We start from the raw sequence: 23,595 nt of genomic DNA, 5'->3' as shown, positions 1-23,595 counted from the left end.
GTCGGTTTCAGGTAGCCGGCTCAAGGTTGACTCGGCCTTCCATCCTTCCGAGGTCGGTGAAATGAGGACCCAGCTTGCTGGGGGTAAAGGGAAGATGACTGGGGAAGGCACTGGCAAACCACCCCGCAAAGCAAAGTCTGCCTTGGAAACATCGGGATGTGACGTCACGCCATGGGTCAGGAATGACCCGGTGCTTGAACAGGGGACCTTTACCTTTAAAAAACAACAACAACAACACTATATCCACATTGCCAGTAGACTCCATCTGATAGCACTTTTGGAGGTAGAGAAATAATAACAATAAAAACAGCAGTAGGACAAATAGCAACAGAATATTTGACAGTAATAAAAATACAACGATCCTGCATTACATGCTCAATTCTGTGAGTTTCATGAATGGAACTCCCAGAAGTCCCCCCCCTTAAATAAGACACATAGGGACCCAATTCTAACCAAAGGAGGGGGGGGGGTTAAGGCTGCAACACTGAAGAGGGGAGTGAAGCTCCTTAGGAGCTGACCTGACCCTGCACAGGAATAAGTTCCCATTTAATCCATGATAAGGGGCACCTCTGCTGTCACGGGTGGCATCCCTGCCCATGCCAGGATGCCGTGGCTTGGGGCTTGGGCACAGGAGCTGCCTCCTGGCAGTGTTCCAGTGGCACAAGTCCCCATGCCAGTGACCTGGGAGGGGTTCCTGGGGTGATTCTGGTGGCAGAACTGCCTTTAGGTAGCTTCCTAACCCCTTTCGCCCTGGGAATGCATCTTCCCGTAGCTATAACAACTTTTTTGGTGTCGTAGTCTCACTGTTTCCAATGGAGGCATTTTCCTTCTTTTATATTTTAAATTCTTTTTATTTTATTTTCAGTGGCCTGGAAGCCTCTGTGGAGGTGGCATGGCTGCACCACTCCTGGCTGCTGCCTAACTGCCCCCCCTTCAGGAGTGAGCTGCTCATGTCTTCCAAGTGCAATTTTTGTGACTTGAGATGGTCCCAAGGAGATGGTATTTGCCCCATTGGGAAAGCATAACAGCACTGTATGACTGGGGCAAATAGCAGCTCTCTAAGACAATTTCAGGCCAGGAACTTGGTGTGTGTGGGGGGGATACGTAACCTTCCTTGCCCTTCCACCACAATCCCAATCAGATTTGGGCTCCCAGACATCTAATTTTCAGAGAAAACATGCTTTTCCCTTTATGGAACTTCCCTAGTCTTGCATAGTTCCTAATCAAAATGGCAATAAGCCAGTTTTCTCATGACTGTAGAAGGTTAGTAATATATAGATCATGTAAGAAGAACATATAATGTGGTTACAGTATTTACTCCAATGCAAGACGGGGTTTATTTCCAGGTATGCCATCAAAAAAAGGGGGGGCACATTTAACATTCACATAAAAAAGGATAGTTTATAACTTTTTTGGGAGGGGGGTCATCTTATGTTCAGGGTCATCTTCCTTTCGAGTAAATTCAGTACATCTTACACCAGCTCTGCCATGTTGCGTAATCACGTCCCTGCGATGTGGTCTCCCCTTTGCATATGTTACCAGGAACCGAAAGCAACAAAAGAATGGGGACCTTACTGTGAAAATTGGTATTAGTTGATGTTAACTTCAGCCTCCTTGAGACCAACCATGCTTCCCCTTTCATTATCTTGCCTTCCCCTACACCTGGCTCTAGCCCTGCCAGGTCAGTTTCCCTGTCCCAGGTGTCCCTCTTTAGCCATCTTCTGGATGTATGCCTGGGATTCCTTAGTTTGATCTAGCTGCATTGCCAAATTCTCAGCACTGGCTAATGATATCATCAGCTGGGGCTGGGAGGCAGCTTCACTTGTCTGCTGCTGTCGAGGCTGATCCTTATTCTCATGCCTCAACAAGGGAGACAGCAGCATTGGATTCTGGGCCACGTCCTTCAGGTCTGCCATTCTCCTCCATCATCTTGCAGCCTTGGACTAGGTACGTAGGTCAGCCTTGGTCAGCCTGAGAGGCTCTGGGGGCTAAAATGGAAAGGGTAAGAAGAAACAGTAGGGAACAGGAAAATGAAATGCCACTGTAAATCCTTGTGGGTCCTTTGATTGCATTATATTTTTGTGGCGTGGTCAGGAAAGTGACCAATTCATTATTTTGCATAGGTCATGCCAACTTCCAGGTAGGGCCTAGAGATCTGTGAAATTTAAAACTGATCTCCAAGGCACAGAGACCAGTTCTCCCCTGGAGACAATATATTTTGAAGGGTAGACTGCAACCTGCTGAGGACCCTCCCCTGCCCAAACCCTGCCCTTTTCAGACTTCACCCCCGAATCTCCAGGAATTTCCCAATCCAGAGTTAGCAATCCAATGTAGGGTATAGATTAGCAAAGTTGTGCTGTGAAATTTCAGCTCAAGATATGTCAACTTACGGAGTGTTTATGACTAGGCGATCCCACTGTCCTTTAATATCATCTTCAGAAGGCTGTTCTGTAATATAGAGACCATCGAATTCCAATTTTCTTGCAATATCCTTTTCCCGTTTGAATACAACCAGGGGAACCTTTTAGAAAAAAATAAAGACTTTGAATTATTTCAAAACTCTGAAGGAAGCAAAATATTTTCAAATTTCTTAAAAATAACTTTCAAAACATAATTGTACACTTCTACGGAACCTCAAAAGTGGAAATGGTTTGCCTCTAAGAATGGCTACAGATTGATGAATAGTAGTTGCAAAGTCCTCTTTTAGAAATAATGCTCATATTACAAATGGCCATGTGTGAGGCATATATCAAGGTTCTGATTACATAACTATTATATGCTGCTTTATTTAAACAATCTGTACAATGAAAAGCATTATCTTAAATAATGGGAGAATTCTTTGCTTAGAATAAATGCAGGAGTTGACTCAAACCAGGTCATGAATATACATTTCACTTCTATATCTTGATAAAAGCACCCAACTACAAAAGTTATGTAAATGTTGAAGTGCTTGAGCTTTTATGCCTGCCTATGGCACACAAAGAATGCTGAATGTTAACTGGATCCTACATACATAAATTCCTGTGAAAGTAGACTGAATACCAACAAAGTGGTATGCTTCCATTGGCATTTATGAACTTAGGTAACCGATAGGTTACACTGAAGGCTGGAGGAATGAGCAAAAGCCTTAGGCTTGCTCCAGGTTTTGCCTCATGGACACCAGGGCTTGCAAGGTATTCTGCCATTCAGTACAGTGACAGTAATTATAGCGCTGCAGATAAGAGGACTATTTATTAAGGAAATTTGGGTTGAAAATTATCTGACTAACCTTCAAGCAATAGTATCCAACAACACATACAAAAGAGATGATTGTATGAACAACAGCTAGAGCCCTTAGCGTTGGTGCCATATAGCCTGTACTCTCTTGTAAAACAAAGAAAACCACACCCTCTTCATCCTCATCCTCATCCAAAGAATGCCATAGGTCAGAATCTTCTTCTGTTTCCTCAAATGGCTCTTCAGTCACCTGTAATTGATATACATTCAAACATAGAGATTATCAATATATCTAATTCTCAATGTGATTATACCTGTGGATACTTAAATCCAGACATTGGAGTCATGGACAGACAAGACAGATCTTTCTACAAACCCGAGGAATGCCCCATGTCTGCAGAAAATTTTGAAAAACATCATGGTTAAAAAAACACACACAAAAAAAACTCGAAATAACAGAGCGGTAACTGTAGTTTTAAGAAATGAATGTCCTCAGTGGCTGTAGCTAGGCAACCACACAGTATTGCCAGCCTCCAACCTTTGATTTCTGTCAGTAAAAGACAGGGAGAGGAGGGAGGTCCCTTTCCAGGGCTGCTCTAGCCTTTGAGGGAGGCCTCATTGAGGCCAGACCTAGCAGCAACCGTAGGTGACAATACCACATGACCTGACTCACTCAGGACTGGCTGCTTGCTAGTATTCAACAACAGCCATTTCTAGGGCTGCCAGGTCCCTCTTTGCCACCAGCGGGAGGTTTTTGGGGCAGAGCCTGAGAAGGGCGGGGTTTGGGGAGGGGAGGGACTTCAATACCATAGAGTCCAATGGCCAAAGCAGCCATTTTCTCCAGGTGAACTGATCTCCAGCTACTAACTGGAGGTTGGTAGATCTCCAGCTAGTACCTGGAGGTTGGTAACCCTAGTCATTTCACAAAACCAAGTGTGGTACAATGTTTAGAGCTTCAGACTAGGATCTGGAATACCCACGTTTGAATCCCTACTGTCGTGTGAGCTCACAAAGTGACCTTGGGCCAGTCAAACATTCTCAGCTTAACTTACCTCATAGGGTGGTTACAGGGATAAAACGGAAGAGAGGAAAATGCCATAAGGTACTTTGGGTCCACATTGTAGAGAAAGGAAGGGGATAAATGAAGTAAATTATAAATATGGCTGAATTATAAATAATTATAAATATAGCTGAAGAGGGAGGGCAGATAAATGTAGTTTTGTTGGTGAGTTGTGGGTGGGAAGCAGGAAAAAAGGGAGTGGCTATGTGCATACGAGTATAAAAATGATGAACATATTTTCTTAATATTTGACAGTCCATGGTTTCTCTAATTTTTATTAAAACTGTTAAAAGACTGTGGGAATGTCTACATCCTCTTTGAGGACTAAAGATGCAAAGCAGATTATAGCACCTTCATTCCACCTATCAGACTCTTTATCACCTGAAGCCTGTCCAGAACCCTCAGGAGAAACCCTTTGCTTTTTGGACAGCTTTACAGTGATCTTGTGGATCTCTTCAAAGCTACTGGAAGGGCTGTACATCCTGCAACAACTATAACATGGTCCAAAGTTGTTCCATGTTCCAACAGATACAAGAAAATTAAGACTTTTTTGTGAGGTTTAATTTTATGATGTCATTTTAAAATCCCTACAATTCTTACCCCTAATTTGAAATGGTGTTGCTGTGATAAGTGATCTACTCCAGGAGTCAGCTAAGTAAATGACCGATCCAGGAAAGCATCCAAGAAGAATCCCTTGTCTGAATGTTGCCACTACCTGAACTCACTAAGTCAGCAATCCTAAACAGGCCTATACAGAAATCTAATCATGTCAGCTCAATAGGCCTTACTCCCAGGAAAGTGCTCTTAGGATTTCCATGTGACTTTAGCAACGCTACTCCCTCACAGTGCTCCATATGCAATATGCAAATAATAATACCAATTTACCTTAGAAAGTTTTTTGTGGATTACCCCTCAAATAACTTGTGTGAAGTATTTTGACCACTAAATAATTCCTAAATATTGGAGTAGATTTTTCTTCCAACGGAAGAGTCACCTATTGGAAGAAGGCTTCTTAGGTTTCAAATGTTTAGTCAGTGGAGTGGCAGGATAGGAGTGGGTTTCACCCAACTATTGTTTTATTACATGTTTATTAAGATACTTATACTCTGCCTTTCCTTTAGCTCAAGGCAGCTTAATGATACAATTACATTATTGTTATTTCCTTTTTATTTTGGTTAATTTACAACCATATTTTCTGAATATCTAGCTGATTTGCTATTAGAAGCAGCTATTACAGTGTGTACGAAACAGGAGATAAACAACAATTAAGTAAACAAATAATGGGTTAATCCTCTCATATGCAAATAAACACTTATTTTCCCACTCCTCCTGCAGCCCTCCCCAACCCTGAAAAGCCATCCCTGAGGGTCAGCAGATCTTGGGAACAAGGTATAGTGGGCAAGAGGATGAACCTTGAGGGACAAATCCATGGAAATTGTTGAATACTTCCATTACATGAGTTGAAGTGACTAATTTGGGATGATTTGTATTCATTCATTGTTCTAACTCCTAATGACATACAAAGGTTTCCCCCCTCAAGGACTAAATATTTGTACACTGGCCATATTTGTTTTAACTAATCCATGTTGCTTACTATAACAACTATCTAGATTTGCCCCACAAATGTCACTCTGAAGAAAAAGTCACCTTGCCTAGAACTAATACAGTTAGCTTACCTTGTAGAAGAGCAGGATAAAGTTGATGGCAAAGGCAACAAAAAGAGCTAGGAATCTTAAATTGTAAAAATTTCTGGCCAAATAATGCTGAAAATACAAAGAATATTATCAGTTTCTGAGTGAGAATTCAGAACTGAAGAAAAAACAAGCAAAGGAAATCCAAATCATACTGATACCACAGGAATTCCCCTAGAGAGCATGTGCCCCCTGAACTCAACAAAAGTGTATTATGCCAGCTGATTCAGTAGATCACAGTGAGGGAGCTGCTCTGCTATGTATAAATCCTTAACCCAAAACCATGTAATCTATGAACCATTTAGCATCAGGCTCCCCATTAATCTGTGGTGCACTATGGCCAAGCAACTACCCTCTTGAAGAAGGAGAAGAAGAGTTTGTTTTTATATGCTGACATGTTCTACTACTTTAGAAAGAATCAAACCGGCTTACAATCACCTTCCCTTCCCCACAACTGACACCCTGTGAGGTAGGTGAGGCTGAGAGAGCTCTAAGACAGTGTGACTAGCCCAAGGTCACCCAGCTGGCTTTTTGTGCAGGAGTGGGGTAACCAACCCAGTTCACCAGATTAGTGTCCGCCACTCATGTGGAGGAGTGGGGAATCAAACCTAGTTCTCCAGATTAGAGTCTATCACTCCAAACCACTGCTCTAACCACTACACCATGCTGGCTCTTTTAGCTGCGCTTCACTCCTGATAGAGCAGCTCTCTGCACTGGGCCAGGTGGTCTGGCTACTCGCTACTCAAATTGAACTGAGACTCAATGTGTTGTGGTATCTACATTTAGGGGGGAATCAGACAGAGAGGTTTAGTCATAATCCCAGTTTCACCCCACTGGCTTCTCAGCCAAGCTGAGTATTGTAACATCAGGTATTACAACACTAACTACTTTTCATTTCAATCTTTCTTTTCTCTGCAGATGTTCCATCTCTATTAAATTCCTATTTGCAAATACTCCAGTAGATCTCATTTATCTCTCCAAAGTTTGAAATAAATGTCATCTGTATAATTTTGCTTTAATTACTGGCTAGTGAGGAAGAGAGTCAACATACCAGCATTTTTGTCTGATAAACTTCCAGTACTTTAAAGAAGTTTGCCATAACTGCATCAGGTTTTTCTATTTTTTGCCCATGTCTTCGTTTCCTTTTTCTGGGTTCTTCAACTTCCAAATGTTCAGAATATACATCATCCTTTATCTTATCTTGTTTTTCACCATCCTCCATGCTACAGGAAATTGCATCATCTATTAAACAGCAGAGTCTATTTTCTACATTCCTACATGCCTACATTAAAATGAAGATATTTTGGCTTTTAACAAACTATGCTAATTCTGACAGTTAAAAAATGAACACAATTAGACTTGTATATAGTAGCTATAGTAATAGATGGCATCATAACAAATTTGGTGAACTTAAATAAGATTAATAGGAAAAGAGATCTATGAAGGTGGTTGTTTTACAGTGTGAAATAGTGTTTGTGTTACATACAGAAGGGTGAACTCAGCTAAAAATTAAAGATTACCTGGAAATAATTATTTTCCCAAAATTTTGTTTTGCAAGTTTCCTGTCTTATGCTATATCATATAGGAACAAGTGGAATTTGTTAGAAACCTGAAATATGAACAGATGGATCACATAGTCCTTCTAGTATTCACACTCTATTTTCACCATATGTTCCCTTGCCAAATAGACATTGAATGTCATGTGTGATCAGCTTTGTATATATATATATATATATATATATATATATATATATATATACACACACACACACACACACACACACACACACACACACACACACACACACACATATGGTGAGCACTTCAAAATTATCATTTTAGTTTTTTATTAAAAAGTTGGGAAGGACATGATTATAATTTTAATTAAATATAAGGATAATAATGGGATAATAACAAAAAATGAAAACACAATTACTGGAAACGGCAATGATAGGAAGATCTCTGCAGTCTCACACTCACTCATTCTCTGATACTACTGTGGGACAAGTTTCCCTAAAATGCCCAAAGGCATCACAGAAACTTTATTGACAGCTGCCACATGGAGCAATGTGTAGCAGCTTCAACTGGACATGATGTCCCAGCATATCAGGTTGAATTCTTCCGTAATGCAACAGAGAAATACCTAGTTTAATTCACTGTGCATTATGACTAAAATTATCTACAAACACTATAATAAAGACAAATGTAAAGTAGAAGCTGGAAAGTGTGACAGGTAGCAGTTTACACAAACACAACACTTACATTTGTTAACTACTGCTGTGGAATTATAAAACTGGGAAACAGGGTGGTATTTATTAGCTGCTTTATTCAACATTTTGTATTTTAAACGTCTATTAAAAACACTTTTCTTTTTATAACATACTACATCTGTAAGGTGTGCATGTTTCACTATAGCAGCCAGCATTCCAGGTTAAATTTGTATAACTCCCTTCCTAGATAAGATTGCCAGCTCCAGGTTGGGAATTACCTGGAGATTTTAGGGGTGGAGCCTGAAGAGGGCGGGGTTTGGAGAGGGAAGGGACTTCAATGCCCTAGAGTCCAATGGCCAAAGCGGCCATTTTCTCCAGGGGAACTGATCTCTATCACCTGGAGATCAGTTGTAACAGTTCACTGCCTGGAGGTTGGCAACCCTACTTCTAGACCTGACCTCAGAGGCTTGGTTTACACATGCCAGAATCTGAGGTGATAGAATGAACTGCCCCATGGCAGACTGTAAGGGGTTGCTTCAAGTTCTGAATGCTCCTTTGTGTGGAACCTCCATGCAAATACAAAACTAGCACAGGACAGAGAAAGCTTCTACACCCTCCCCTTTGCTTGTTTTGCTGGTTTTCTGTTTACATATAGGGGAACTCTTCACCTACAGTCTGATGTGATATGGTCCTTTCTATCTCTTCATTCTGACTGTCTTCCTCTGAATGTGTGAATAAAACCTGAGACACCTGGAATCCTGGAATTTTGCTCTTCTCTTTGAGATCTCAGGGCATATATGTGCCAGGAACAAATGAGCTAAAGGTCCAGTTTAAGTACCACATTGAAATTCAAAGCCTTAGCCCAGCAAGTTCTTTTCTGTTCTTTATAGGTAGAGCTTCTATCCTAGAAGTTTAGTTTAGCCAGAAGGCTAGGAGTGAGAAATATCTGGCAAAGACTGCCAGTTTTCTCCCTGCCAGAAGCCACGATAGCATTAAAAGAATTAATGAGCTGTTTGAAGTGTTCTGCTTTCTAAGCATTGCTCTGCTCTGCTCTAGGCTCTGCAGTTCCAAAGGCTACGACACATTAAAATATGGTAGAGAAGACTGTTTGCAAGTGCAGAATGAGAATGAATGTTGCAGGCATAAGAATTTTATAAGCCATAAGAACTTGAAGATGAGAAACAACAATAAAAACATATATGGAAAGACTATCAGATCTTAAACTTGGGTACAAACCTTGTGCTCTCCTTGCCTTGGAAACACTGATACTAAACAATCACAGTCAAAGCAATGAAAACGTTAATCAGTGCTATGTGTTTTAATAATTCTAAAACTTTAACAAGTTTTAAAAGTAAGCTGTAACACTTTGGGCTTTGAAGAACCCATTAGGGCTTTTATAAGAAAAACTTATTTTAAGACTGCTAAAAATGTGGAGATTGTTATTGAGACCTGTCGGCATATCATTCACTCAGGTAACCCTTATGCATTAAAACAATAAAAAATGCAACTTACTCAGCCTTCTCAGATTCTGTCCTTGTTTCTGATTCATCGTCCTTTACTAGTTCAGCTGCCTAAGAAAAGTCAAATTTGAATGCAAAATTAATTTTATTGAGAAAATATATTTCTTTTCAAAAGAATGAAAACGAATAATAAATATTAAGATTAACTAAAATTTTACATGTTTTAGGATAAATACCAAATAGCCTAGTAAGTAATGGAGAATCCCCCCTTTTCATTATTTTTATTTTTAGATACCCTTCCCCCCCCATGGTGGCTGGGAAGCCTCAGAGGAGACAGTGTGGCTCCACCACTCCCGGCTGGCATGGATCTACCCCCTCCTTTAGGAATGGGCTGCCCATCAGGAACAATTCTGTGAGATAAGGAACTGTGGCAAGCCTGGGGGGGGGGGTTCTTGCCACCAGAGCACTTCCTATAATACAAACAAATTTCCCCAAGTGTCTTCCAATTCTTTTTATCTACCTGTGATTTTTTCTTCTTGTGAGTTGTGCTTTCCAAACAAGGAGGGGTCTCTGATCCAACAACATCTGCAATATCCCCTAGGCCAACATCACGACCATGCTTTGATCCACTTTCTTTCGCTGTATGAATGTCAAAAATATCTGACAACATGTCTGTTTCTCCCTTTTCATTTTTTACAAACTGCACAATTTCCGCTGCAATGCTGTGGTCTGTAGTTTCAGCTTTCTCTGCTTCAAGAACATCGTCATGGATTCCAAACTGTGTTGGATCGGGCATGTCTCCTAGTATTTTGGTCACTCTGATATTTTTGGCTCCTTCCACTAGGCCACCACCAAATACAGTACTCCAAAGAATTTGAAAAATGCCCCACACTATAGTGAAAAGCATTTGAAAGAATCCTACAAAAAGCATCCAGAAAAAGGAAAAAGAAACTTTTACTAATTCTTTTACTGTCATCTTCTTCACTTTTCTGTACTGTTTCCTTAAGTTTTTAAATCTAATCATTTTTAAAAATGCAGTAGCGTTTTTCTTTACTGCAATGCATGCCATTGCAAAAGCTGAAATGGACTCAAGGGACTTTTCTTCTTTTTCGTCTTCTCCAACTTCCCTCATGTAGCAAGGCTCATCTTCCTCCTCTTCCTCAGGTCTGTCGACAGAGTCTGATTCGGAGATCTGAGATGCCAACTGCATTTCAAAAATTGTGTCCTCACAGAAGTTTACAAACAGCTCCATTTTCTCTTGTTCTCCACCCTCATTTACAACATCAAAAATAAACTGCCTTTTCGATTCTTTCACTTGAGGTTTCTCCCACTGTGTCCTGCTAGACTCGCTAATCTCAAAATAAACCCGTTCTATTTTCTTGGCACCGCCCATTATCTCAATTCGCCCCAAATAAGGTTCAAAATAGTTAAGGACACTTTCCGCTGGGTCTAATAAAGTTTGAAGTCGTGAATCGTTTGGCATATGCTCTGAAAGGTTTGTTAACAGTACTGCCACATTAAAACCAATGTCTTTAGCTGGTTCATGAAATCTTTCAACAAAATCAACATAGTTAAACATGTCATTTTCATCAGCTTCTGCGCAGGACAGCAGGAAATCGATTTCTGATTGTGTATATTGCTTCTGACCTTCCATGGCTTTCTGAAATTCTTTCTTTGAGATTATGCCTTTACTTTCGGGATCATACTCTTTGAAGGCTTCTGAGCTAGTTAGATCTTTTAGCTTGAGAAACATGTCAAAGAACTTTAAGATCATTTCTACATTACTGGATGATTCGACCAGGGTGTCCACCATCTGTTTTCCAATCGTGCCATTTACAACATTACCTATATTGGAAGTAGAAAAGTGTTACATGGGCCTATTTGTAAACGCTCTGAAAACACATTAATTCTATACTCACATTTAGAAATAATTAGAAGTTTTGTTCAGACACATTTTTGCTTTGGTTGAGTATCCTCATTCAAATATTATAAATAGTAAATTATCCCCAAGTTGGGGGGGCACCCACAAGACTTGTAGAGTGGGACATCCCCAACCTCCCCCCCACTTGCTTGCTCACCAGGCCAGCCACTTGCCGGCCAGCCCACTTGCAGCATTGCCACCTCCACCTGATTGGCTCCTATGGTGGTAGCCGGGGAAGAGGCTCCGGCTTGTACCCACATCCATTTTTAGGAGAAAGAAGGGGGTGCAGCAGCAGCAGCTCCCAGTGGGAGCCACCTGCCTGGCTTGCTGCAGTGATGGAGGGCACACGCAGCTCTTGGTCCTTCTCTCACATGCAGCAGCAGATGGCTGTTCTTTCCTTCTACAAAATGGTGGCCAAGGTTTTAACCAAAACATTTCATTTTTTTTTAAATTTTGGGGATTTTTCTGCACACTTGGCTGCCTATAGAAAAATGTCTAATGTTTGTACCTGGCTCTATTCTCTGGGGCTTTCTATCCAGGGGCCAGGTTTAGAATTAGATACAGGATATTTTCGTTGTCTGAATAAACATTTGATTAAGTAGGCATTTTATACATAGTGTTTTCATAATTCCCTAGCAATGGGAACAAGAACATTTAAAACAGAGTCAACCTTCAAGAAGGGACAAGAGCATCACCACCATATCCTTCAGAAGATCCAAAAGCTCCTTCAGCAATTCAATCTGACTGGAATCCTAAAAGTCAAACAGAGAGGGTTTTTTTTTAAAAAAATTCTTAACAAAGACAATCGCCACAACCCATCACAGATTTTAGTGTGCTTAAGCTGTTTGGTACTAATTGCTTGAGTGTGTCTGGATCTGTGCTGGATTATGGCCAATAATTTGAAGATAAGATGATATGAAGATACCTAAAGATAAATTATTTTCTTTAATTTATGACCTTAAAAGGTTACAACAGCAGATTCCCTCAGATAAAAAGAAAATGGTTATGCAATAAGAAACAACATCTAAGATAAATATGACATAAAACTGTAGGTGAATCTTACGTATGCTTACTTGGGAATAAATCCTCCTGTGTTCAACAGGAGTTATTCATGTAAGAGTACAAAGAAGTGCAACCTATGGATAAAGGCAAAAGGAATCTCATGCTCCTAAATGCCAACAGATTCAGTATTGTATTAGCTTTGGTGGGCTAGATTTCATCAGTTCATCAGATTATGAAATGAAATCTCAGCCCACAGATTTATTATTTATGTTACTGTTTTATTTACATTATTTATAATCTGCCTTTCTCACTTGGACTCAAGGCAGAGTATATAGAGTGAGTCAATACAATCGACGGATGGGACAATCTGTAAACACTGCAATAGGATTAGGGTTGTAGAACCAATCAGAAGTCTAAAAACAGAACTGAAGCAAAGCATAAGTATTAACATGTCACATTAAATGATGCAAAATTAGTTTCAGCAAACTATACCCAGTTGTACAGATCGGGCCAAACACAGTACCTCCCTCCTCACTTTGCAGGAAAAAAAAATCACAGAAGGGGAATAAAAAGAAAAGAAGGGAAGCCCAGGGTGGGGAGAGGAAGGGAGAAAGAAAAGGGGAATGGAATGACAACCCTGGTTGCCTACCAGTAATCCTGATGCTCTCGTGGCTGGTGATACTATTGCATCTATGGAAAATCCTTTCATTTGAATGAGGACAGCCAATAATATGCCCTGTCTTACAAAGGATCCACTCACTCTGAAAAGCTCGGGGGTTACCAGGAGAAGTACTGCTGGGTGTCATGGAACCCATGGTCACCACACTGGAGAACCCACAACTAGACTAGGGGCGAAAACGCACGGTCGCTTGAGCCTCCTTTCTTCCCTGTTCCAGCCAGGATTCAGCCAGGATCGAATGCACGTTCGTGTATTCGATCCTGGCTGAATCCTGGCTGGAACAGGGAAGAAAGGAGGCTCAAGCGACCGTGTGTTTTCACCCTAGGTCTCAATAAGTGAATGGGATGGTAGTGTTAGAAGGAAGGGTCACATTTGTTAGCCAAATGTTTGGGACCGGCCAACCCTGTCCATAAGAGCCAGGTTGTACTTGTACTAGAATAGAACCTGACTGCTATCATTTAGTATCAAAAGTTTGCAGATCAGCTTTTAAAGTAACTTCCAAGGGAAAGTCAACCGGGAACAAGGAACAGCCTGTTGGAACAACTGATCCCTAAAGGTTAATGGGAAATTTCCAGCTCATCTAAATGGGGACAAGCTAGACGTTGGTGATAATGTATAGAAAGAAATGACAGCCATTTAAGAACACCAAAGAGTTGCAGGGGAGAATGTACATGCCAAACAAGGTATAGTTTTTTATATAGAAATGTAAGTAGCATTTCAGAAATGAGGTGGAAAAATCAAAATTAGCGTGATAAAATTATCCCAAGATATAAACGCAATAGAAAGGCCAGAGAATTGAGAGTGGTATCGCTCTATATATTAAAGGAAGTATACAGAACACTAAATCAGAACACATGACCAAAACTCTAAGGCTGATCTTGAGATGGAGAAAAAAAATAAGTGACCAAAATAGAAAATAATAGCTGAGTTTAACTACCCTCACACTGATTGGGTAAATGTATATTCTGGTCATGACAAACATACAAAAGTTCTAGGTACCATAAAATATTATGCTTTGGCCAGTTAGTTATGGAACTTACTAGATGGGAGGCAAACCTGGACTGAACAGTACTCAGGATCTGGTACAACATGAAACTGTTGGTAAAGCAGTGGGGAACATTGACCACAGTAAATGGGAGGTTGTCTCCTCCAAACGGAGGGAATGAGTCCAAACAATGTTGAGTGGGTGGAAAACCTGAGCGACTGTGGTAGAAAACCTATGCTGAATCTGACAGAGCATGCCATTAAACTGATTTGAAGCCCTATGAAGTAGTGGTGAGAGGTTTTCTTCTACGCTATCAGTGGAGCAGCTGAACTGCATCTAGAGAAATTATTTAGAATAGTTCAGAATCCCCAAATGAAAGTAATTTGGCAATTAGATGTGTTATTTTAATGCATTTTTGCTGCTAAAATCTCTTAGATCTGTTCTTAGGCACCAGTTGAAGTGCAATCTGGTCAATTATCTATGGACAGATATGGATTAATTTCCTCAAGCAAAGATGAAAAAATTCTGGGGAGTTGAGAAGCATGCAAATTTGTAAATCACGCCCTGCCCACTTTGCTAGTTAAGGAGATAAAGTAAGGATTCCTTTGCTGAATATCATAAATTCATGATACTTAGAAGGAATTTTTTAAAAACCTCTGAAAGAGAAACTTAAAAAGCCTTCTCCAAACAACTAAATATAGACCAGTGATAGGACTGTGTCAAATTTACCCCTTGTGGTTAAAGTGAGAATGATCACAAGAGCAACTCCAAGGTTCCCTGAAATGACACATTTAGCCTTGACCCATTTCACAATTTTATGTCAAGCCTAGTTGCACAGTTGCTCTGCTTGATTATCTCCATTTGCAAACTGAGAAACCATGTCATGCTAGAGAAAGCAATCCTTCTTGACATCTGTGCCACATTCAAAATAGTAGAGCATTCTATTTATTATTTATACCTCACCTTTCCTCATGGAAACATTTTGAGATACCTTGAAGCCAAATTGGGTATTAAGGAGACAGTGATTGCAATCTTTTGTTTGACTCAGAAATTGTCACTGGAGAATCTGAACCAGTGTTGAGGGATCTGTCCTGTGGTGTTTCATGGGATCTGTCCTCTCACCAGTGTTTATGTCAGGATTTTAAGGGAGACTGTCCAGTTCCAAAGATTTGGGATGGGATGTCATCAATATGCTGATGACATAAAAGCTCAAGATTTCTTTCAAAAAGTCACCATAAGCAACAGTCAGTATTCTAGTGGCCAAGTAGCTGTGTGTTAATGAATCCAGACAATTCAGAATCCAGACAAGTTGGAGGTGAAGTTTATTAATAAGGCTGATGTTCTAGAGGAGACTGCAATTTACACTAAGCATGGAATGGTACTTGCTCTGACAGACTTTGAAAGGAGTGGGAGTTCTTTTAAATTAGGCCTCGTTGTTCAACAATCAGATCAACACAGCTGCAACTCGTACTTTTTTTCCAACTGCAGCTGGTCCAGAAATTATCTCTTCTTCCTCAGCCCATCTAGCTTCACTGATCCACACTTTTGTAATTCTGAGATTGGACTATTGCAACTACGTTCAACTATTACAGCACACTGCTGTTCATCTGTTTTGGAATGAGTCAGTTTGATCCTATTATACCTATTTTTAAAAGTTTCATTGGATACAGATTTGTTTCCAGCGTCAATTCAAGGTACTAGTTCTTAAAGCCCTTAATGACCTGGGACCTGCATACTTAAAGGACTGTCTCCTGACATGAATCTCTGTGTTGATTTCAATCCTCCAGCTGCTACTCTTATAGCTCCCACATTGTAAGCTAATAGATTTGCCTCAGCCTAGTCACGGGCGTTTTCAGTAGTGGTGCCATTTGTAGAGAAAAGACTTCTGATAGAGTTCTTACCCTGGCAATCTTTAAGAAGCATTGTAAAGTGGAGTTATTTAAGTAGGCATCTGAAAGAGGCTACTTAGTGCTGCTTTACGGTTTTGATAACTGAGGTTTATCATATTTATACTGCATATTTTATTGTTTTAATTACTGTATGTGGCATTGTCCTGGAGGGGAGGACTGCAAGCTTGCTTTGTAATCCACCTTGAGTCTCCCTTTGAGGGGGAAAAAGGTGGGATAGAAATTTCCTAAATAGAGTACAAAGGTCAAATCAGGATGCATTTTCCACAAGAACAGTATTCAAAGCAGAGTACAAATCTAATCACCCATCAGCATTATTTATAAAATCCATAAAACTACAATCAGAACCAGCAATTCATCAGGTTAGTATCCAGTAGAAGCCATAACTCATACATGGAAACAATAAAAACTTCCTTACTTGAAATCAAAGGCCCTCTGGAACAAGAAGTGATTTAGCCTGAAAGGATAGTGTCACTTTCTGCTCTAAAAGGAATTGCGGAACCAGCAACAAGAGGGCAAGAGGAGAGGGCTAGGTGAACCCACCAGACAGACCAAGTACCACAGGCACCTTGTTGGAGTTGAAATGGCCACAACTTTATTGGTTGCAGCATTAGGCAGTGAATCCCAGAATCAGCTGACCTGCCTGCTGGCCAACAGACACATACCACCCTCAGCCTGCCTCCTGGGTGGGATGGCAGAATGCAGAATTCCACATGGGTACAAGCCTTTATGTGGCTTACCCGGCTACTTGAGAGTGAGGGTGACCTGATGGCCCAGAGCTAGGCATGCCCCCTGCAAAGCCTCACCCCAAAATTACTTAAGGGGATCCCCAAAAGTGGGAGAAACAAGCAACCAGGCCATGTTTTCCCCCAAAATGGATCCGGCCCAATGCTGATACCGCCAGAACGCAGCTGTGACATACAAAACAAAAAAATTAATGTGACAATGCACCATTTGAAAAGCAACAACCCAATACAAAACAAATATGAAAACGCAAAACAAATTTGAAAACACAACTGACAGAGAGAAGGATGGGTGGGGGAAGCAATGAGGCCAACTGCAAGTCACAGTGTGGCAGAGCCTCCTTTTAACCTAGCTGGGTGGACCAGAAGGAAGACTGTTTCCCCATGGTTTGCCCTGCCTGAGCCCTGAGAAACCAAAATCATGTGATTGGCCACTTTTCAATTAAAACCTACACACAACTAAGGGTGGAACATGATAGAGGCTTATAAAACAATGAAGGGTATGGAGAAAATGGGCAGACAGAATTTCTTCTCCCTCTCCCAAGATACAAGAAATTGCTCTCCCTCACTTAAGTTGATAGGAAATAGATTAAGGTCAGATAAAAGGAAATACTCCTTTATACAATATGTAATTAACTTTTGAAACTCCCTACTACAGATGTAGGGATGGCCCCTGGCATTAACATATTTTAAAAAGACATTAGATAGATTTTGGACAACAGGTCCATCAGCGGTTATTAATGATGGCATTTAAACATCATGATAGCTACAGGGGACATCTATGTTCACATAAAGTATCTCTTTGAATACCAGTTGTTCTGCACCTCTTTTGTGGGCCTTGTGGGGCATTAGGTTGACCACTGTGAAAAACAGGGTGCTGAACTAGATGGAACATTAATCTGATCCAGCAAGAAACATCCAAAAGCAGACTGGTAACATTTATCATCTAATGTCTTCCCAACATTTAAGTAAAAGATATACTATACTGCATGCACATGAAAGGGGAAGAATTAAAAAGGTACATAAGGGGAACGGAATGAAACAAGGTAAATGTGGGTAGTCAGAAGTTATATGGATTTTTATAGAACTCTAGATGGGTCAAACACAATGTTTTTATATATTTAAATTGTGTAGGGAAACTGCAGTAAGCTAAATGAGCATTATAAAAGATACAAATAACATACTTCGTTTTCCCTAGTTACAATGCAAATTAAATTTCATGCACTACAGGAAATGTCATTCTAATGACGTTTAAGGAACGGAATGCCTGCCTAGAATAACCTAACTGACCATGTCTATTACAACTAGATACCACAAATTATACAGTATGTCTTAATTTTATGCTCTTGGTGTCCATTTTACAGCATTTTATGTTTATAATATATATATTTCAAAGTTGTGCAATGAAATTTACCTGTGAAAGTTTCATTTGCATGTTAGCAAAAACATGAAGGAAGCCAACAACTGCATCCCACAATCTACTGTGAGCCAGGCTCTGCTGGTTTCCTATGCAAGGACCCTAAAAGTAAGGGGAAATGCTTTAAATTTCAACTTAAGTCATCTGTTTCCAAGAGAAAAACATAAATATATGTTCAAGATGTGCACATATAAAGAATTGTTCAGATATTTTTGTGTATTCTAACCCATAAGAAATATAATTAAATCTGTATTCACAAGTTTACTCATAGAAATAAATAAAATGAATGTTGGACAAAATGAAGTGGGAATGTAAGCTTAGGAAAGAGTAGAGGTAGAAGAGTGAAAGAAAGAAGTCAGGAAGCCACACAGAGAGGAAAAAGGTTGGGAGAATGTATGGGCAGGAAGACTATTATTTAACCTTCCTGAATATCAGGTGGATATTGGTTATAGTTATTTAATTGATCACTCTGGAAGTGGCTGTTTTTTGTTTGTTTTCAACAAAATTGTTTTAGCATCTGGGCTACAAGGATAGATTCTTCATACACCTTGGATCTAAATTACTGGTCAGAAGGGAATTGATGTTCCAACAAGGGTCCAGCAGGAGAATGAAAGGAGTGGGGTTGTTTCTGTCCCATCAGTGGGGTTGTTTCAGCAGAATTCCACATGGGTACAAGCCACTATGTGGCTTCCCCTGCTACTTGAGAGTGAGGGTGACCTGAAGGCCCCAGAGCTAGGCATGCCCCCTGCAAAGCCTCACCCCAAAATTACTCAAAGGGATCCCCAAAAGTGGGAGAAACAAGCAACCAGGCCATGTTTCCCCCCAAAATGGATCCAGCCCAATGCTGATACCGCCAGAACGCAGCTGTGACATACAAAACAAAAGAATTAATTAACCCCATTAGTGGGGTTGTTTCTCTCCCATCACTACTAGCTATCTGGAAATAGAGGGGAATGTGCAGACTAGTAGGGAAGAACAGCAGTTAACAATAATGAACCATATGCTTTTGTTTGCAAATACAGACTCCTCTTTTGTATATAGACACTTCTACACCTAATAGTGATCATGACATTCTATTGAAACCAGAGACAATGATAACCTCCTCTCTTTAGCTAGGTTCGAAACCAGTAGGACCATAGCGACCAACAAGATTTTTGACGTATACGTTTTCAAGAGTCAAAGCTCCCTTCATCAGATAACTTTGACTCTTGAAAGATTATATCCCAAGGAGCTTTGACTGTTGTAAACTTGCATCCTAAAAATCTTGTTGGTCTCTAAGGTGCTACTGGACTCGAATCTTGCTGTTCTACTGCAGACCAACATGGCTACCCTCTGAAACTTTTCTCTTCAGAAGCTGCTAATTTCCTTCATAAGCACATTCATTTATACACTCTATACAATATGGAGATAACAGTCTACTTACCTGGATATATTCAGTAAGTGAATTAAAAATCTGTTTGGTTACAGCCAGTGCTTTAGAAAAGTTACGCTGTCCAGATTCATCAATCACATCTTTTCCAGAGTAGTACCAATAGAAGTCACTAATTGATTCCTAAGAATAAATATTAGATACCTTTTATCTATATTTTTGTGAGCTCATAGTCAAACAGCAGCACATTAGGATATTTTAGACTGTGCATTGCATTTTGTACATTATACAAATATGTTTGTATATATTTCTGTAATTTGAATATCAACAGGCATTAGCCAGAGGATAAAATGCTCAGATTTTCTAAGACCATAAATGAGCATGAAAGAATAATATATTTTATTATTTCACCTGTAGTAAAGAATTGCTATAAAAACTGTGTGTGTGTGTGTGTTAAGTGCCATCAAGTTGCTTCCGACTCATGGCGACCCTATGAATCAATGTCCTTCAAAATGTCCTATCTTTGACAGCCTTGTTCAGATCTTGCAAATTGAGGGCTGTGGCTTCCTTTATTGAGTCAAACCATCTCTTGTTGAGTCTTCCTCTTTTCCTGCTGCCCTCAACTTTTCCTATCATGATTGTCTTCTCCAGTGACTCTATAAAAACTACTATATTGGAAATGGCATGAAAACTGTATCCAAAAGTGCTGTCCTTCTTGCAGGCAGAACTGAACACAATGTCTTCTCTTCCTTCCAACATAGAATAAAATACATTAAAATGATAGTTAAAAATAAATGTATCTCTTCCATTAAGCAGAAAACTAACCAAATACCGCCATAAATAAAACTATATTCAGCTGTCTCCTAAAGATTGAGAATGGGGGGCCAGACACATCTTTTATGGGGAGTTTGTTCCATAACTACAGGGCTATACCTCCTTTTGGAACTGAGGATGGCTAGTGTAAACCAGAAGCACCTGTCTTATTGTGGTGCTTGGGTTTATCTGAAGGCAGCTCAGAATACTCGGAGCAGCAGAACCAGCATTGAGGCCTTTGGTGGATCCACTGGAACCAGTCATGGAATGGTCAAAACCAAGGAAGAGTGTGCCTGCTTTTCTGGAATCCGGAGAGGTGCCTTAAGCCAGGATCCCTGGTTATACCTCACCTTCGGTATGGACTGTTTACAGACAGAGCGACCGGAGATGTGCCCCTCACCAATGCAAAGAAGGCAAAGAGTTTTGGGGCCATTTTGGAGGCTGTCTGCTCTCTTACTTAGGGAAAAATGTAGTTAACTCTTTGGAAAAGTACCAGGCAAAAAGTAAAGAAACTGTGCCTTATTCTCCTCAAATGGAAGAGGGGAAAAACTCCAAAATTTTGCTTCAGAAAAGGAACTTGGATGGCACACACACTCTCTTAGTAGCAGCAGCAGAGAGAAAGAGGCTCCCCTTCCTCCTCCTTTTCACACTGAAAAAGGCTGGAATTCAGCATGGGGAAGGAGGTGCCCTTTGCTTCTTGGAGCTTTTAAAAACCTCACTGCACTTGGCTGAGTGCACATAGAACCCATGTGGGATTGCACAGGTACTACAGCAATGAGCAGATAGTTTAAGGCTTATGTCCCTAACAATCTACACTAAATCAATTAGAAATATGATTAATAAAACTGTACCTGTTTATTTACTCAGCTAGAGTTCTACAGGTTGGAAGGCTGCAGCTTTCTACAAGTCTGTCCCCACATGTATGTATATATACATTTGTGTACGTGTATCTCAAATGTATGTCTTATTGTTCATTATTTCTATTATAGTCCACTTTTCTCACAAAGACTCTGTTTCTGCCTACACAGTCCCTCAAAGCAGCGTACAATAAAATCACTAAAACGAACTTAAAATAATGGACAATATAATATAACCATGAAAAATAGGAAATGACGCAATAGTGGACAATATCATGGAAGCTCTAAGAGAGAAAGAGCAGTGGAAGTAAATTGCCAATAGTGGTGAAAATTATGGTATAAATGTTGGATACACTGTACCAGTGTTTCCAAAGCGGAAGGTAAGGTAATGGAGACCCAATAAAAACTGCTCTGCAACTTACCTGAAGACGCAAAAGATAATCAACTGTGCTAATAATAATATTCACTGTTGTGGTGTTGCCCATCTGAGTGCGTAGATAAGTCTGAAAATCTGAGTAAATAAATGAAAAACACATACAAATAAATATTTGCATCCATACTGATAAAAGAAAAATATGGATTGCATTATCATTATAAAAGGAATGTTATCTTTATCTGCTGTAGTTTATACATGCCAGTATAGTATCATGTTCAAAATAACAGGGCAGAATATTTCATAAGCAAAAGCTCTCAGCCATAATATTTGCAAATCTTCTCACATTGTATTTTGTCATTTATTACATGCATAAATTATGAATGGGCAATCTGATTTCTAGTTAGAAAAAAATTATATTTTATGTTAGAAATGTTCCCTGCTCCCGAATTCCAAGATACCATTTAATCAAAGACTTTTGAATTAATTCCCTTTCTAGAAGAAAAAAAAAATTAGATGGGGGAAATATTGGATTGCTTTTTTTCTCAAAAAAAAGGATGTTAATGAAACAGCAAATTACTGAAAATGAACTGTAGCCCACTTACCATTGTTATGACCTTCACACAGCAGTTGTAAAAATCTAAACAGATCTTTAGTAAACTCATCATTCTGTAGTACTTTCTCACCTTGAAAATATACAGTACAATGAATTATGCAATCATCAGTCATTTTCAAAACATGCAGAACATATATTGTATTCCAACAGCATCCTTCAAACTGAGTGATTTTAATAAAAAGCAAATACTGTAAGCTGAATTACAGTAATTTTTAAAAGAATGTATTGGAGAGAATGATAAAAACAAACTATGAAACAGAAAAAGCAAAGCCAAAATATTTAGCACTCCAAAGCATTCATGATCAAAACTACAGGACTAAAGATCTAATAGGTAAATGGTTAGTCATTAATCAAACCATGCCTTAAATATGAAAGACACTTCTTTAATTAAGCATCGAATCATTTCTCCAAGCTCAACACGCAACTGGCTGCAGACCATGAAACTAAACCTAAAGGATGTCTGGGAAGATGCAATTAAAGAAGATTTCTTTCGGAATTTGCAACACACAATAGCATCAAAAGCTGTAAACCCAAACGTACCACGCTCACGTACGATGACTGTGGATCAAAGAAAAATAATAATAATACAGGATAAGAAAGTTATAAATTACATGATTTTTGTTTAAATGTTTCTCTTGGAAACTAAAAAAAACCATAATAGTTATATACTAGATTATTTAATGAGACTATCAATAAATAAATCCATGAGATTATACGACCTGACTATTTTGATGTTAAGAGGAAGGGAAGGAAATGTAATCATTATGGTGAATTAGAGGTACCACATTTATTATACTTACGTGTTCCTTCTTCAGTAACCATTCCAAGGCCTTCCGCTTTATTTTGTCTTTCAAAGGCATTCAAATCAAGAACGCTTAAACAAACAAACAAACAATTCAGAAAGGATTGTGTTATCTAATAGCAACAGTCCCTGAACTAACGCTGGTTTGCATTTGCCAATAAACAAAACATTCAATCAACAAAGTTGCGAAGATTTTTTTCCCCACTCTGAAGGTTAAAATCTTAGAAAGTGTTTTCTTAAATCTAATAATGTTTCTACTGCTGTTAGACCAAGCTATACAGGTAGATAAAAATGATCTTACAATAATTAAAAAATACCTAAGCTCATCTTTCCCAGGAGGTGAGGTGGCATGGTATAGCCCAATCTCATCAGATCTCAGAAGCTAAGCAGGGTTAGTACTTGGAAGGGAGACCTCCAAGAAAGACTCTGCAGAGGAAGGCAGTGGCAAACCACCTCAGCTTAACCATTTGCTTT

General features: G+C 39.6%; 1 protein-coding gene across 1 annotated transcript in view; it reads right to left on the bottom strand.

Annotated features, from left to right (window-relative positions):
- The window catches only part of RYR3 (ryanodine receptor 3), a 336,967-nt gene that overhangs the window by 24,221 nt on the left and 289,151 nt on the right, over positions 1–23,595 (bottom strand). Inside the window, exons 82-93 of the mRNA XM_056852142.1 lie at positions 23,120–23,193; positions 22,309–22,389; positions 21,753–21,841; positions 19,715–19,843; positions 18,289–18,393; positions 12,229–12,310; positions 10,158–11,482; positions 9,690–9,748; positions 7,019–7,190; positions 5,953–6,039; positions 3,269–3,466; positions 2,391–2,521 (exon numbers count right to left, since the gene is read on the bottom strand). Coding sequence (XP_056708120.1) covers positions 2,391–2,521; positions 3,269–3,466; positions 5,953–6,039; positions 7,019–7,190; positions 9,690–9,748; positions 10,158–11,482; positions 12,229–12,310; positions 18,289–18,393; positions 19,715–19,843; positions 21,753–21,841; positions 22,309–22,389; positions 23,120–23,193 — 2,532 coding nt within the window. The remainder of the gene's footprint in view (positions 1–2,390; positions 2,522–3,268; positions 3,467–5,952; positions 6,040–7,018; positions 7,191–9,689; positions 9,749–10,157; positions 11,483–12,228; positions 12,311–18,288; positions 18,394–19,714; positions 19,844–21,752; positions 21,842–22,308; positions 22,390–23,119; positions 23,194–23,595) is intronic.

Source organism: Euleptes europaea, chromosome 6 (genome assembly GCF_029931775.1).
Source record: "Euleptes europaea isolate rEulEur1 chromosome 6, rEulEur1.hap1, whole genome shotgun sequence".
NCBI lineage: Eukaryota > Metazoa > Chordata > Lepidosauria > Squamata > Sphaerodactylidae > Euleptes > Euleptes europaea.
Note: the sequence above shows the minus strand (reverse complement) of the source record. Positions and strands in the feature narration are given on the sequence as shown.